A 13512-nucleotide genomic window follows, 5' to 3' on the forward strand; every position below is an offset into this window, starting at 1 on the left:
TTGAGAGAGAGATTACCAGCTACGACACCAAAGCCCAGCTGCAAGTCAGAGCCTGAATAAGAGCAAGCTTGCTTCCTTGCCACAGACTGAAACTAACCCTCACCATCTATGACTGGTGATGTGCATTATATAATCACATCTGACGGAGCAAAACCTTCAAAATGTGAAACTGGGACAAGATATCACCATGACAGTTCCCTTATATATACAGTAAATGGACAGTTCAAGGTCTGATTTAAATCGGCCGCCAGCTGCGGAGGTCAGCTGGAGGTCATACCGTAGCCACTGCGTTCCACATCCTCTAGCGTAGGCTCGCCGAGGGCCTCGTGGGCTAGCTGGAGCTGCTCCCGCAAGCGGCCCAGGTCCCGCTCCGCCTTGGCCCGCACGATGCTCAGCTCCGTGTAGATGTCCTTGTACTTGTCTGTGGCGTATTTCTTGTCCTAAAAACAACCATACATCTCTTTAGGTGTTCACACTACTATCAGACACAACTGTTACTTGTGGCCATGATGCTATGCCTGTTGTAATAGTTACACTTTATCTCGCAAGTCTTAACCTAAACTCACGCTCTTGTGGAAAAATAAACCAAAAATATATTATCCCCTCATATGGAATCCTTAATCTGGTCGATCTACTCACTCTTTGGGCAGCCTGGAGCTCATCTTTTAGAGAATTAATTTCCTGCTTCAGGTACTGAACCTCGGACTCCTTGACCCTCAACATGACCTGTGGATTTCAAGCAAAGAAATGAATGATGTAACAGGTAATGAGTACAGGAAAATGAATAGCTAGCATCTCACAGAGAATAAACAAAACATAACATAAAAATCCTCCACTTACCTCTAACTCGTACAGCTCCTTCCCCTGAATCACTGTGCACGTCTCTCCACCCTCATCACTTGTCATGGACCGCATTTTTGTGATCTCAGCAGCAAGACGATTATTCAGTTCCTTGAGGAAAGGGAAAATGATATTGTATTGTCAGATTAAGATTGAATATGAAATCAATACCCTGTGCATATAGGGGGAAATGAGGGCACGGTACTGCCTTATTAGGTTCCCATTAGTGCGACTATCCACTTGAGCATCTTGTCCCCGAAAATGTAACCATGTCATTCGCTTTTGACCTGCGGTCCCCAAGTTGGGCTCATTTCAAAGCAGGGTGGTCAGACTTAACTCTACTGAAAAGAATTATAAACAACCAGAGTGACCCTAATTCTGTTTCTGTGTGGCACGTGTGTGGTGTGGCGAGGTGTGGGCCCAGGCACCTGGTTGTGCGCATTGAGCTCCTGGTTCTCCCTCTGGCACTGCCGGAGGGCCTGCCGCTCGGCCTCCAAGGCCTGGGCCAGGTGAGCGTTCTCCAGGCACTTCTGAGAGTACTGCTCCGACAGCACCTCGATCTCCCGCTGGAAGGACAAAAGCTCCTCTCTGAAACAAAAGAGGAAAAAGAAAAAAAAAAAAAGAGTTGGTGAGTTCAGAGAGAAAGACGGAAATGTCAGGCGTACACCCCAAAAAGGAAAGGAGAACACAACGGATCCTTCTTCCAAAAGGATTTTGTGTACCCAATGCTGCTACAAATATGCAGAGGAGGGCTGTGTCTAGACAGAGCAGTGGCCAAGATGGTGGTTTATTTATTTTTTTCCGGGGGCAGATTACCAGCACGTAGGCAAAACAAAAGCCAGCCTGAATAGTCGGTAATTCCAGGTTTGGCAAGGTCACCGGCATCTTAGCTCTTTTGTCACTGTGGGGACACTTTGGCAGCAGGAGTGCGGTCACACAACCCAGCTTTGCCCGGAGTTGTTCTTAAATCGCCCATTCAGTGCTTTCAGTGAGTGTGGAGAAGCCCCATTGCCCAACATCGCAAACAGGCTCTCATTAAGAAAAATAATCTGAGCTAATACAATCATAACACTGGGACAGAAGTACGGCAGCAGAGGTCATGCAGGGACGAAGGTGTTGTCAGGTGTTATCAGAAACCTCACTGCAGCGGTGCTGAGGTTGTATAAGGACACGTAGACACTATTGGCAGTTTGGAGGACGAGGGCTGTGGATTTGGTCAGTTATTACGCAACACTGGGAAAGGTGTGTTATGTTGCAAATTAGTGAAGCTGGAACTTTGTGGTTCTTAATCTTCACTCTCTGCTGGGTCGGCTCTCGCATTTCACTGTGACCCTGATGGCTTTGCTTACTCGTGCTGTCGGCGGATCTCCTCGATGTCAGCGTTTTCAGTGTTGCTGTTGGCCTTGCGGGCCTTATCCAGCTCCCTCTCCAGCTCACTTCGGTGTGCGTTCTTCATAGCTTCAATTGCTGTGTGCAGGGGAAAAAAACAGGAGGAACTGATTTACCAAAAAAGGGTCTAAACGGACTGTCTCAAGACATAATCCAGTAAAAAGCACATTAAACTAAATGATTTCAGGCATCATATCTTTAGACATTCAAATTAATGACAAGCTGCAGACCCAGGCCTAGACAGCTGAATTAGTAATTGTTCCATCAGCCTCATGCTCAACTTTTCCTCTGCACTGAAATTTGACCAGTGTTTTGGCTATTTTGGCTACTGTGCCAACACGAAAGGGGGCAATTTCGTTGACAAATTCCATTCAGACTGTGGTGGGTTTGGCAGCAGAGGACGGGCACAGAGTGTAAATCCCTGCCCAGTGCTGGGTCAGGGAGGGACGGACGACAGGCAGGCAGGCGACTGACTGACCAGAGATGGTGGCCGCCGTCTCCTCTTCCAAGAGCCTCTCCTTCTCGTCCTGCAGCTTCTCCAGTTCCCGCTGGTGTTTCTTCTGCAGTTCGTCGATCACCTTCTGGTGGGACTCCTCCATGGCGGCAAAGCCCCGCTCACACGTAGCCTGTGAGGACAGTGATGGAAGAGGAGCATTTCGGAGAGGAGGGAGGGGGGGGGGGGGGGGGGGGTTGGTGAGTGGAGGAGAGCAGTTGTTAAATCACAAGGCCATGGAGCTTGACACGAGTCCACCCTGGTTTCGGTCCTTTTGACCACAAACACACACACACGCACGCACGCGCACACACACATATAGAAACACAAACACATACGGACAGGGTTAGCATTGTGTGCGAGTTGCCTCCACACAGCGCTAACGGAGATACACTGAACATGAAAGGGAGGACAGACATAGGCGGTCGGAGGTGCATCAGTGCTTGTTATGCATTTGTCCCTGACAGTGGTACGAGTGTTTAAACACTGCCGTTGAATAACAGTTTTTTTTTTTACCTTCTTTAACTTTTTCTCATTTTGTTATCTGCAAATCTAATCTGTGGGCTGGAAATAAAGAGCTTTGCCCTACCAAACAACAAAAAAAAAGCTTAATCTTCCAAACAAGACAGATAACCGACAACAAAGACCCACCGAAAGGCTGGGCTGGTGTGTCTGTGTGTGTGTGTGTGTGTGTGTGTGTGTGTGTGTGTGTGTGTGTGTGTGTGTGTTCTCCATCAAAACTACTTTGGAAAGAGCCACTGGCCGACACTAGCACAATTACAGTGCATGTTTCCACACGAGGGGGTTTGAATGGCCTGCTCACTGCGCCCGACCCCGGTCCACTTCCTCCCTCCTATTCAACAGCGCTAATCTCTCCGGGCGGTCAGCGGAGCCGGCCTTTTTCGCTCTCGGCCCGCTTTGGGTGCAGCACTAAAAAAGCTGCTCCCAGAGAGACGGTGGCAGGGTAGGGGATGGTAAGGGAGGGAGGGGGGCCAGTTGTCTCAGTGTGCGCTTCTCAGGCCACAACACCAACCCCTCCACACCCTCCCAACTCCGAAAAAAAAACCCCAGCAAGCCAGCTCACGCTGTGGCCACGAGGTTACATCCTGTCCCCTGTGTGCACATCCACAGCCGCACCTGCACACTGCGGAAAATCCCATTTCCTCCTCATGGGGGGGGGGGGGGGGGGGGGGCAAGGCCACTGATGTGGTGGCCATCACAGGCTACATGGTAACTTCTATTTATTATCTAGTGTTGTCTACAAGGGTGCACTACACAAGGACAATGTGAATGTGTGTGCAAGGGTATGCTCAGTTTATTGTGCGAAAGACAATCAGTCCACGTCAGAGCCCTTTGACTCTAAACTTTGTTTTGGGGACATTCCACGGCAAAATAACTTAAGTCCAATTTGAATGAAGTAAACAAGGCTTTCTGTCCTTTTGGGTGTGGTTGCTGTCGCACAAAAGTAAGCGAGTAAAATTCTCTACTACTCTAAACACCCAGGGAATGACAATAAACCATAAACCATGTGGCCGGCCACTCAAACAGGAAAAAATAACGATTACAAAAGGCCGTAACAATAGAAAAGGAACATGTTCCTACTCCATCAAAACCAGGCTTTGACAGTAACATACTGAGCCATGGAAATGAATGCTCTAAGTATTTCTAAGAATCACATCCTGTTTTGGACCATCCAAGAAAGTCTATCAATAGAACAAAAAGTACTGATGAAATCTATAGCACAACAATAACTTAGATTAAGTCACATACAAAATGGACTTACTTAAAACAATGACACAAAATATGTAGAGAGCAGAGTCTTAGTAACTTAACAGGGTGTAAAATCACCATAAATCTAGCATTAAATTAACCATCTTTACAGAGATTATCATTCATTCTTGTCTACCTTTCCTCTAAATTGTATAGTGGATAAAACAGGAAACGTATAGTAACATGCATGAGAATGAAGTAATTAGGCTACTGGAACAAAGACACATTTCTCCTTCGCATTGCACAACTTGAACAGTTTCAAAGTGACTGATTTACCTTCTGCAACAAGCATTTTGCAAAGCATTAAAATAAGCAGCTTTGTTGAGGAGCTGACAATCGATTGTTAATCAGTTAGTCAAAGGGGGAAAGGTTATGTTGTGTTTGGATAGTAGAGATCAATGCACTGACACCATAATCATTCAGATGAACCGGGCACACTTGCAACTGCAGGTCTGCAACAACATGAGATCTTAAAGAAAATCTGTCCAGTTGATGAAGATATTACAGCTTACGCAAGTTAAGTCAACTGAAATGATGTTTGGGAAGATAGTTACGGCTTGGAGGTGTCGGTTCAGCTGACTAACGGAGTCACTGCATTTCACTGTAAAGGTTTGGAGTTTAGCCATGGAGTGCTAAATGTTGAGGAACACATTTCCATAGATTATGAATAATGACCATTATCTTCTTTAAGTTAAGGAAAATGATTCCCTTATTTATATTATAGCAAATGTACAATTTCGGTTATCAAAATGGGTTCCTCTTTGTTGATATAAAAAACAATGTTCACATGCACTTTCGAGGTAAACAAACATGCAATACCAAAATTAAATTAATTTGAGGAAATGCAGAAAGAAATGTTAGTAGGGAAAAGCAGTGGGATGGGGGTCGACTAGGGGATTGCCACAAGGAGATACAAGGCATCACGGACGGAGGACAGTAGAGGACAAGGAACACCTTGACCTTCAGGTTTTCCAGGTCTCGCTCAAATTTCAGGCGCAGTGATGCGGACTCTCCGTCGCGGTCACGGGCCTTCATCTCCTCGGTCATGGTTGCCACCTGGGCGACCAACTCTTGGATTCGCTCCTTAAGGGAGCCCGGTGGGCCCTGGCCTTTCTTGAAGCCCTGTGGAGGTACAGCACTCTTCAGATCCTCCATCTCTTGATTGAACTGCTCCACCAGGGAGCTTCGTTCCTCCTCATGCTTTCTCTTCAGGTTCTCCATGCAGATGGTCAAGGAGTCAATCTCCTTCACATTCTCCTCAGATCTAAGCTGGAGAGTTTCTCCCATCTTGGCCACGTCCTGCCTCAGCTTGCACATCTCCTGTTCATAAGATTCTTTCAGCTCCCGGAGTTCTTTCCTATGCTTAGCTACCATGTCCTGCAATTGGATTGCCTTATCAAGGGAGTCAATGGGCTCCCCTTCAATCTGTATGTGTGTGACTGGGCTCATGTCCTCTGTTGAGGGAACCGACAACTGTCTTTGCAAGTATTCCAACTTGGATGAGAGGTCCTTGTTCTGCCCTCTTAGTTTCACACAATTTGCGCAGCCATCTCTGGTGATATCTGACTGCAATTCTTGCAACACCATGTCCTGATAGCACTTCTGCTTACATTCCAAATAAGAGCAATGTGCTTCCAAGACTGCCTCTTGAACATATTGTGACCACTGCCGTTTTGGACCTGTATACTTGGATAACAATGCAAACAAGGTCTGGAGCTGTTCATTTGGAGAGGTCTTCAAGGTTGAAACAATTTGATTCATACACAACAATTTCTCTTGTAGAGTATATATGAGATCATTGATGATCGATGTGCAAGACTTTCGGCCCGTAAAGTCTTTAATTATCTGCCTCGTGTCTCCAATGTCTGCATCCACACTTTGAGTTTGAATTTCCATGTTCACATTTGGTTTGGTGTTCAGTTGATTCATAACCAGCAACAACATTTTCTCTAGTAACATCTGTTCTGATACAGTTCTTACGGTCCTACATGCATCCTCACCATCTTGATTCACTTGACTAACCATCATACCACTTAAAAGTTTACTACAAAATTCTCCCTCCTGCAGTAACAGCTTACCTGTCTGACTAACTTCCACATGCTCATCTAAAGGACAAAGTCCACACATGACTTTTAATGTACTCCTTAAATCACCTTCCATTTTCTCTGCATCTGCCTCTCCCAACATCTCAACTAATACACTAATGGCTTGTGACCTCATTTTGAATTCCTCAATCACTTTCTCAGCTCCTATCTTTTCCGTGGTAAGCTCTTCACTTGCTTGCTCCATCCTCTGGCATAAATCCAGCTTCTTCTCAATCCAATCTGACGCCATCTCTGCACCTGTCATTACTACATTTGTTTCTGCAATTGTATCAGCTACTTTCTGTTTGCTAAGTAATCTTTCAATTTCTTGGTTTTTCTGCTGAAGTTCCAGGTTCTGGGCTTGAAGTTCTTGCCAGGATTGTTCAGCAGCGAAAAGCCTCTGCTCCCTTTCAGAGAGCCTCGTCTGGGCAACTGCAAGCTGAAGTTTCAGCTCTTCCTTCTCCAGCTGTACTTCACTACTGTGACTTTCTTGGTCACCCATCTGAAATCCCAAACCTCTTAGAGTGGCTTCCTTCAACTGAAGCCGCTTTTCAGTGTCTTTCAGATTGTTTCCGAGCTCTTCTAACTTAACAAGAGCTTCCTGCAACTTCCGAGACTTCGCATTCAACTCCCTCTCATAAAAGTCACGGTCAACCGAACTGTCTATAACTTGCTTAACCTTGGTTTGATTTAAAGTACCGAGTTGCTCCTGCCTACCCTGCACTCTCAATTCTGTCTTTAGCCTCTCAATTTCCCGGTCTGCCTCTCTCAACTGATTGACAATCTCTTGGTACCGCTGATTAAGTGCCTCGTTCTCTGTTGTTAGCAACTCAACCCTCTGGGACAGACCTCTGTTTGTGCTTTCTGCTAAGTCCTCAATTTGACATGCCGGCCCATAGGGGCTCTTTAGACTTTCCAATTTCTGTTGCTGAACCCTCCCCAAGATATCCTCCATGGTGATCAGTCGTGCCTCGTAGTTGCGGATGCTGTCCCCAGCCTCGGCCAGGCTTCTCCTCATAGTCTCGTTCTCCACTTCTTGCTGATACTTGAGGTTTTCTAAGAGCTTGTGACAGCTAGTAATGTCTCCAGAAGAACTCAGTTCATTTCTTTCCTGACTACTCAAGACACTCTTGTTAGTAAACTCGCTATGAGAGTGTAGCAAAACCAGTAACTCTTTCAGAGTGATAGGCATGCCAGATATACATTTTTCAAGCTCCTCAATCTTGGCCTCACTATCCTCTACCATAAATGTGACAGTTTTTAGAATGGGATCAGTGGGGGGACTCTTCAAGGTGGCGGGCTTTTGGTGCTCAGGGGTGCAAGGCTCCTGGATGGACAGGTGTGAGAGAGAAAGGCCAAGCTGTGCCTGCATGTTGCGCTTTTTCAGTTCTTGCAGTTGCAGGAGCTCTTTGGTTTCCTGATACTTCCGCGTTAATGTCTGAGCTTGAGAACTAACCAGTTCAGGCCTCTTCATCTGGGGATCAAGATCTCCCTCAAGACCCAATGGGGAATCCAGCTTAGGAAAGGGGACCAGACAGTTGGTTAACATTCAGCAGGGGTGAAATCAAGCTAATTACTCTACAGACCACTATTTTAAATTTTCATTTCCCAGTATTTTATTACTAGATTTAGGACAAATTAACATGAATTAACTATGATACCTGGTTCAACCTAAAGTGGTATGAATACCACACAGGTTAAAAAGAGAGAATGAATGCATCCAGATTCATGGATTAAATGATGCAAAATTAGAGCTCTACAGAAGGAAATTTAATGGCCAAGGTTAGTAAATCACATCAAAGCATGCAAATAAATGGTTAAGAGTTATTTCATGGTGTAAGTAATGCAAATATTAGTGCTAGCTAAGTTCATTTTTGAGATGGTAGGCATACCGCATCATACACATGGTGGTCTGATCTCTCCAAGGCTTTTGAAAAAAAGTTGTTTTATATGCCGAGTATTCACAGTCTGCAGTAGGTCAACGTTTTCTTAAAATTGATCCCCACTCAGGAAGTTCATTAGAGCACAGTTTGCGTGAAAGTATATTCACTTCTAAGTATGCTATGAATAAACTACACAAAATGCTGCATTGCACTCATAAAAAAACAACATTCAGTGTAATCATCGTGATATGTACTGGTATACACTACAGTACAAGGTAAACACGATCAACTTCATTGTAAGGTCCTTACCAGATTCACAATACCCTGACAGTATCACAGAACACACTACAACTGCCTCTCGTTTATGAATACTACAGTCCTCAGTTTCGAACTGTGATGCAATCCAACTAGCCCAAAAGACATCAAATGTTTAGAAACAATAAAGCCACAAGGAAATGATATGGCATCCAAAATAAAGAGCCATAGAAACACAAACCACTCTCACGCACACACAAACAAACAACAAACTTTCTCTCAAACATACAAAAGGCACAGAAATCAACAAACACCCATGACAAACTGGATTCCATCCACACAACATGTTCAGTATGGTATGCTAAACCAGGTTAAAAGAAAAATGAAGGCAGAGGTTAAACATGAATAAAATGGCATGCATGCAAACCATAGCACACCTACATATTATTTAAATAAATGAATTACAAATTTGTCAATATATTTTTGAGGACACTACGTAGCTTACCCTTTAGATATACACAATACCCTTGATACCACTCTTGGTATAACCTATTTGGTGCCTTATGACACAGAGAATGGGCTTGCAAAGGAAACACTTATTATCAGTACTGCAGATGTTGCATCATTATGTAACTTTATGTTAATCAGCAAGCCGCTAACCACATCTAACGGATACTTAAAAGGGAACACACAGAGTCCCAAAAAATCCACCCCTATGAACTGAAACCCTGACAAAGACAACTTCTTCTTCATACAGAATCACAAGGCTATTTTCAAGATGCAACAAACAACCCATGACTCTTACCAGGGCTGTAACTTCAGGAAACTATAGCGTCAGCTTTTTGTAAACAGTGCATGTCACGGCCCGTGGGTGAGGCTGAGCTCATGCAAACACCAAGCACCATGACCATTCAGATAAACAACGCTAACAGTGGACTTCAAAGCTCTGGAAAGCACATGGCCATATTCACTCATATATAAAGACATGATAATAATCATGATAATAATGAAATAAGCCATTGCATAAGTATACTCAACACTGTCAACACTCGGTCAATACTCTGACTATGCAATAGTGACCATTTATTCCTCTTGTGTACCTCTATAGCTCTATTGGTTTTTTAAACATTGTGGCTTTGTGACTGTAGTTAGATGGGATAAAGCATTTCTCACCTTTCCTAAAGACTCATCAAGGGTATGAGTATACCTTAAGGCTACCATACACATTGTACAGTACAAACTGTTTCTGCACAACAATCTGCAACTAATAAACGCACAACAATCTGCAACTAATAAACGCACCGTTCCAGTGTTAATTGAATGTAATCATAGGCATTTTAGCTTGCAATGAAGTCATGACACAGGTTCGTATTTCTAAAACATGGCAAGAGTTGAGGAAACGAGTAGAAGCCAAAAAAAAAAAAGAGAGAACAAGAGTCAAAATCTTTTCTTTCAACATGCAAATGCACTCATGCAAGGTGCATTTCGGGCTGTTTCACAGCTTAGATGATGAGATGTCAGCTTGTTGTTGTTTGGAATGGGTTTCTGTTTCATGTTACCTTATACAAAAACATGCAAAGACTATTAGATAGAATCCTGCTCTAGCATATACAGTATATATGTATATATAGAAAACACAGCATAACTTCCTAGCATGGGACTATAATGATGGGCTAGGGTTGCAGTTAGCATGCTCACCGGTGAGATGTATCCGATGCGGATGTGTTGCTCTCGCTCCAGTGCCGTGCGCAGTTGCTCCTCCAGCTCGTACTTGTTCAAGTTGGACTCAGCCAGCTGCTCGTGACATGTCTCTAGCTGATGCTTCAGGTCTTCTACCTGAAAAAGGGACACACAACCAGCTAGGGCTCAAAAACATTAACTAGACTGAGCTTTATTAAATGCAAGTGAACTGACTTACAAATCCCTATCAGGCACCATACCGAACATGCTCTTTCAGCACACACCCCTTATATTACTAGTATGAAAAGTAATTTTCACTGAGATATATATATATATATATATATATATATATATATATATATATATATATATATATATATATATATATATATATAAAGTGTGTTTTGTTCAGTACCCACCCCTTTCTTGTAGCTCTCCAGCAGCTTCTCCAGCTCGGCCGTCTCCCTCGTCTGCAGCGCTGAGGCCAGCGGCACCCTCCTCTCCTCGCGGATGGGCGTCTTCTCCACCTGCTGCCAGTGCTGCTCGATCTCATCCTCCACTTTCCGCTGCCTCTCCAGGGACACCGGCTGCGGCTGGTGCGGCGGCGTGGAGCCCCCCTCGCTCAGCCGGCCACCACCTCCTCCTCCTCCTCCTCCTGCACTCTCAAAGTCCATGCCGCCGAGGGAGTCGGTTGGCGAGCTACCGGCCACCGAGCCGTAGCGCCGGCGGCGCTCCTCCCGTCGGCGGCTGCGCTCCGAGTCGCTGAGCTCGGCCTGCAGGGCTTCGGCCTCGCTGGCCCGCTGCTGCGCCAGCGCCTGGGCGGTGGGCCGGAACTCGGCCCAGTCGAAGGTCTTGGAGCGGCCCTCGCGCCGCCGCTCCCGCGCCCGGCTCTTCTTAGGGCCCGGCTCGCGCTCCACTGACGAGGCCTCCGAGGCGGAGTCCTGGGTGACGTCGGGCCTAGACAGGCTCTCCAGAGGCGTGCAGGAGTTATGGTCATCACTGAGGCTGCAAACCATATCCACATAGTCATTACCATCACTGCTATATCGGAACTCCCCCTATTCCCACTGGTCCCGTATTTCCACCGTCTTGCGTGTATGTGTCACTTAATATCCATTTCTATACAAACCAAGACAGCGGACTCCTAAAGAAACGCAACCACCCACACCATAGGTGTATCTAAATTAGCTATGTACCAAAAATGACATTTTACCGTGACTCGAAGAGCTGTAAACAGTGTTGTAAGGCTGCGTGTACACAACCGCTTGGAGCTCCAGTGTTATTTTAATTTCACGATGAGAATTCACGGTCTAACCGTCCATGTGCCGTTGAAACGGTGTAAATAGGCGACCCATCAGGCCAGCAGTATAACTCCGAGCGTGGTAAACAAAATCGGATATTTCAGGCAGTAAATGCTCCCGTTAAGAACCAAACCAGATTTTGTTCAAATCTAGACACCTATGGCTACTGAAAAATGTAAGGTTCATTTAGTAAATGTTATTTTGAAGTGTTAAAAAACATCGTTGTTTTAGAATTTCTGAACAAAAGTGGTGATAATTGGGGGTGTTACGATACCAACATTAACTTCTTCAGGGTTTATATGCAGGGTTCCCACTCTAATTTAAATGTAAAATTCCATGACTTTCCCTGACAAAACAAAATGAATTTCCATGAGCTACTATATAATGAATGGTACAATATACCGACCAAAGATTTCAGAGCAGCCATGTAGCGTTGAAGAATATTTTACTTTCTTAGAACAGGAGATTAATGAATGGGCATTGAATAAACAAAGTCGGGCTAACCACAATTATTCAAGCAAGCAGTAAAGCTAATAACCAGATATGCACTGTGTGTCTATATGCTATTTGTATTCATGTATTTTGGCAAGTTCATTTTAAACTGCTACAATAACATTACCTGATATTTCATAACTTCTCCCAAAAATGATTCCCTGACTTTCAATGTCTGGAATAAACTTTCCAAAATTCCATAATATTCCAGAAATTCCATGACCCGTGGGAACCCTGTATATGTTCCTCTGATATTACCAACATAAGTGCTACAAACTTATGGGTTGAATACTGAAAATATAAATTTACATGACAACATAAGACAAAATACATTTACATGACAGTAAATGTACATTTTTCAGACAATTTATTCAAGTCTTCCCTTAAACATCTTATTACAAGAAGATGGATTGAATAACAGTGAAATGGGTAGAAAAGGTATTGAAAACATTTCCAGACAGACATGATGTTCTTGTTAAAATACAAGCTCACTGAGTAGGGGGTGCATCAGTAAATTGGAGATGGAGTTGCGGTAAGGTTGCAGTAAACTATACAAAGAGGAGTTTTCTGACCTGGCCACGTCTGGCGCGGTAGAGGGCCGCACGTTCCTCATCACCGCCTGGATCCAGTTGCGCCGGATCCCTGCCGTCATGGCCGAAAGAGTGTGGACTCCCTCCTGCGTCTGAAAAACAACCACCAGCGACGTTTCATTTTCACTCCAATTTTCACACAGGAAATTATGAGAGGAGCGACAGAACAATCAGCTGAAATCAATTATATTGAAATCAATGTTTATTTGAATGGTGCTTATATTCTTCAACATTTACCAACCACTTCAATACAAAAGTGAAGACTTGCACGGATCTGCACAAACAGAACATGCACGGATATTGACAATTAAAAATGACAATCATTACTTAAAAACATATACTATGTATTTGCACATATCACAGAACAAATGTATTCATCTTTAAGTATACAGTCAAGCTGAAATTCCATTCTCACGTCCAAGTCTAACAAGCGCAACTTCAATGGGAACATATGCTATGCATTCACTCAGCAAGGGATATGTGAGCACAAAATGACTTAATGACCCTCCGTCCTGGCCAGAGAGGTAGCCACTGGATTCCAAGGAGACCATGGGTAGTTTGTCTAAGCATTAAAGTTGACTTACATGGATTTGGAAGCCATAGTTCCGTTGAGCTTGGTGTTCTGTGACATTGTAACAAGTACTGAGGTCTATTTCTCCATCTAAGTCTGAGGCCTGTAGGGGAAGAGGATGAATGAGAATTAGAGAGACAAATGTCCTGTCAGCAGAATCGGTC

The 13512-nt window shown here is 44.4% G+C and overlaps 1 protein-coding gene across 4 annotated transcripts in view; it reads right to left on the reverse strand.

Annotated features, from left to right (window-relative positions):
• Positions 1–13512, reverse strand: part of LOC121700522 (myosin phosphatase Rho interacting protein) — a 43377-nt gene that overhangs the window by 3782 nt on the left and 26083 nt on the right. For 2 of the 4 annotated variants that reach the window (XM_042083529.1, XM_042083530.1), the window contains exons 12-22: positions 13362–13451; positions 12760–12869; positions 10814–11399; positions 10413–10550; positions 5453–8092; positions 2708–2855; positions 2190–2307; positions 1269–1428; positions 841–951; positions 640–726; positions 278–440 (exon numbers count right to left, since the gene is read on the reverse strand). In XM_042083529.1, coding sequence (XP_041939463.1) covers positions 278–440; positions 640–726; positions 841–951; positions 1269–1428; positions 2190–2307; positions 2708–2855; positions 5453–8092; positions 10413–10550; positions 10814–11399; positions 12760–12869; positions 13362–13451 — 4351 coding nt within the window. The remainder of the gene's footprint in view (positions 1–277; positions 441–639; positions 727–840; positions 952–1268; positions 1429–2189; positions 2308–2707; positions 2856–5452; positions 8093–10412; positions 10551–10813; positions 11400–12759; positions 12870–13361; positions 13452–13512) is intronic. The other 2 variants (XM_042083531.1, XM_042083532.1) reach the window with 2 other exon arrangements.

The sequence above is a fragment of the Alosa sapidissima genome, chromosome 24 (assembly GCF_018492685.1).
Source record: "Alosa sapidissima isolate fAloSap1 chromosome 24, fAloSap1.pri, whole genome shotgun sequence".
Taxonomy (NCBI): Eukaryota; Metazoa; Chordata; class Actinopteri; order Clupeiformes; family Clupeidae; genus Alosa; species Alosa sapidissima.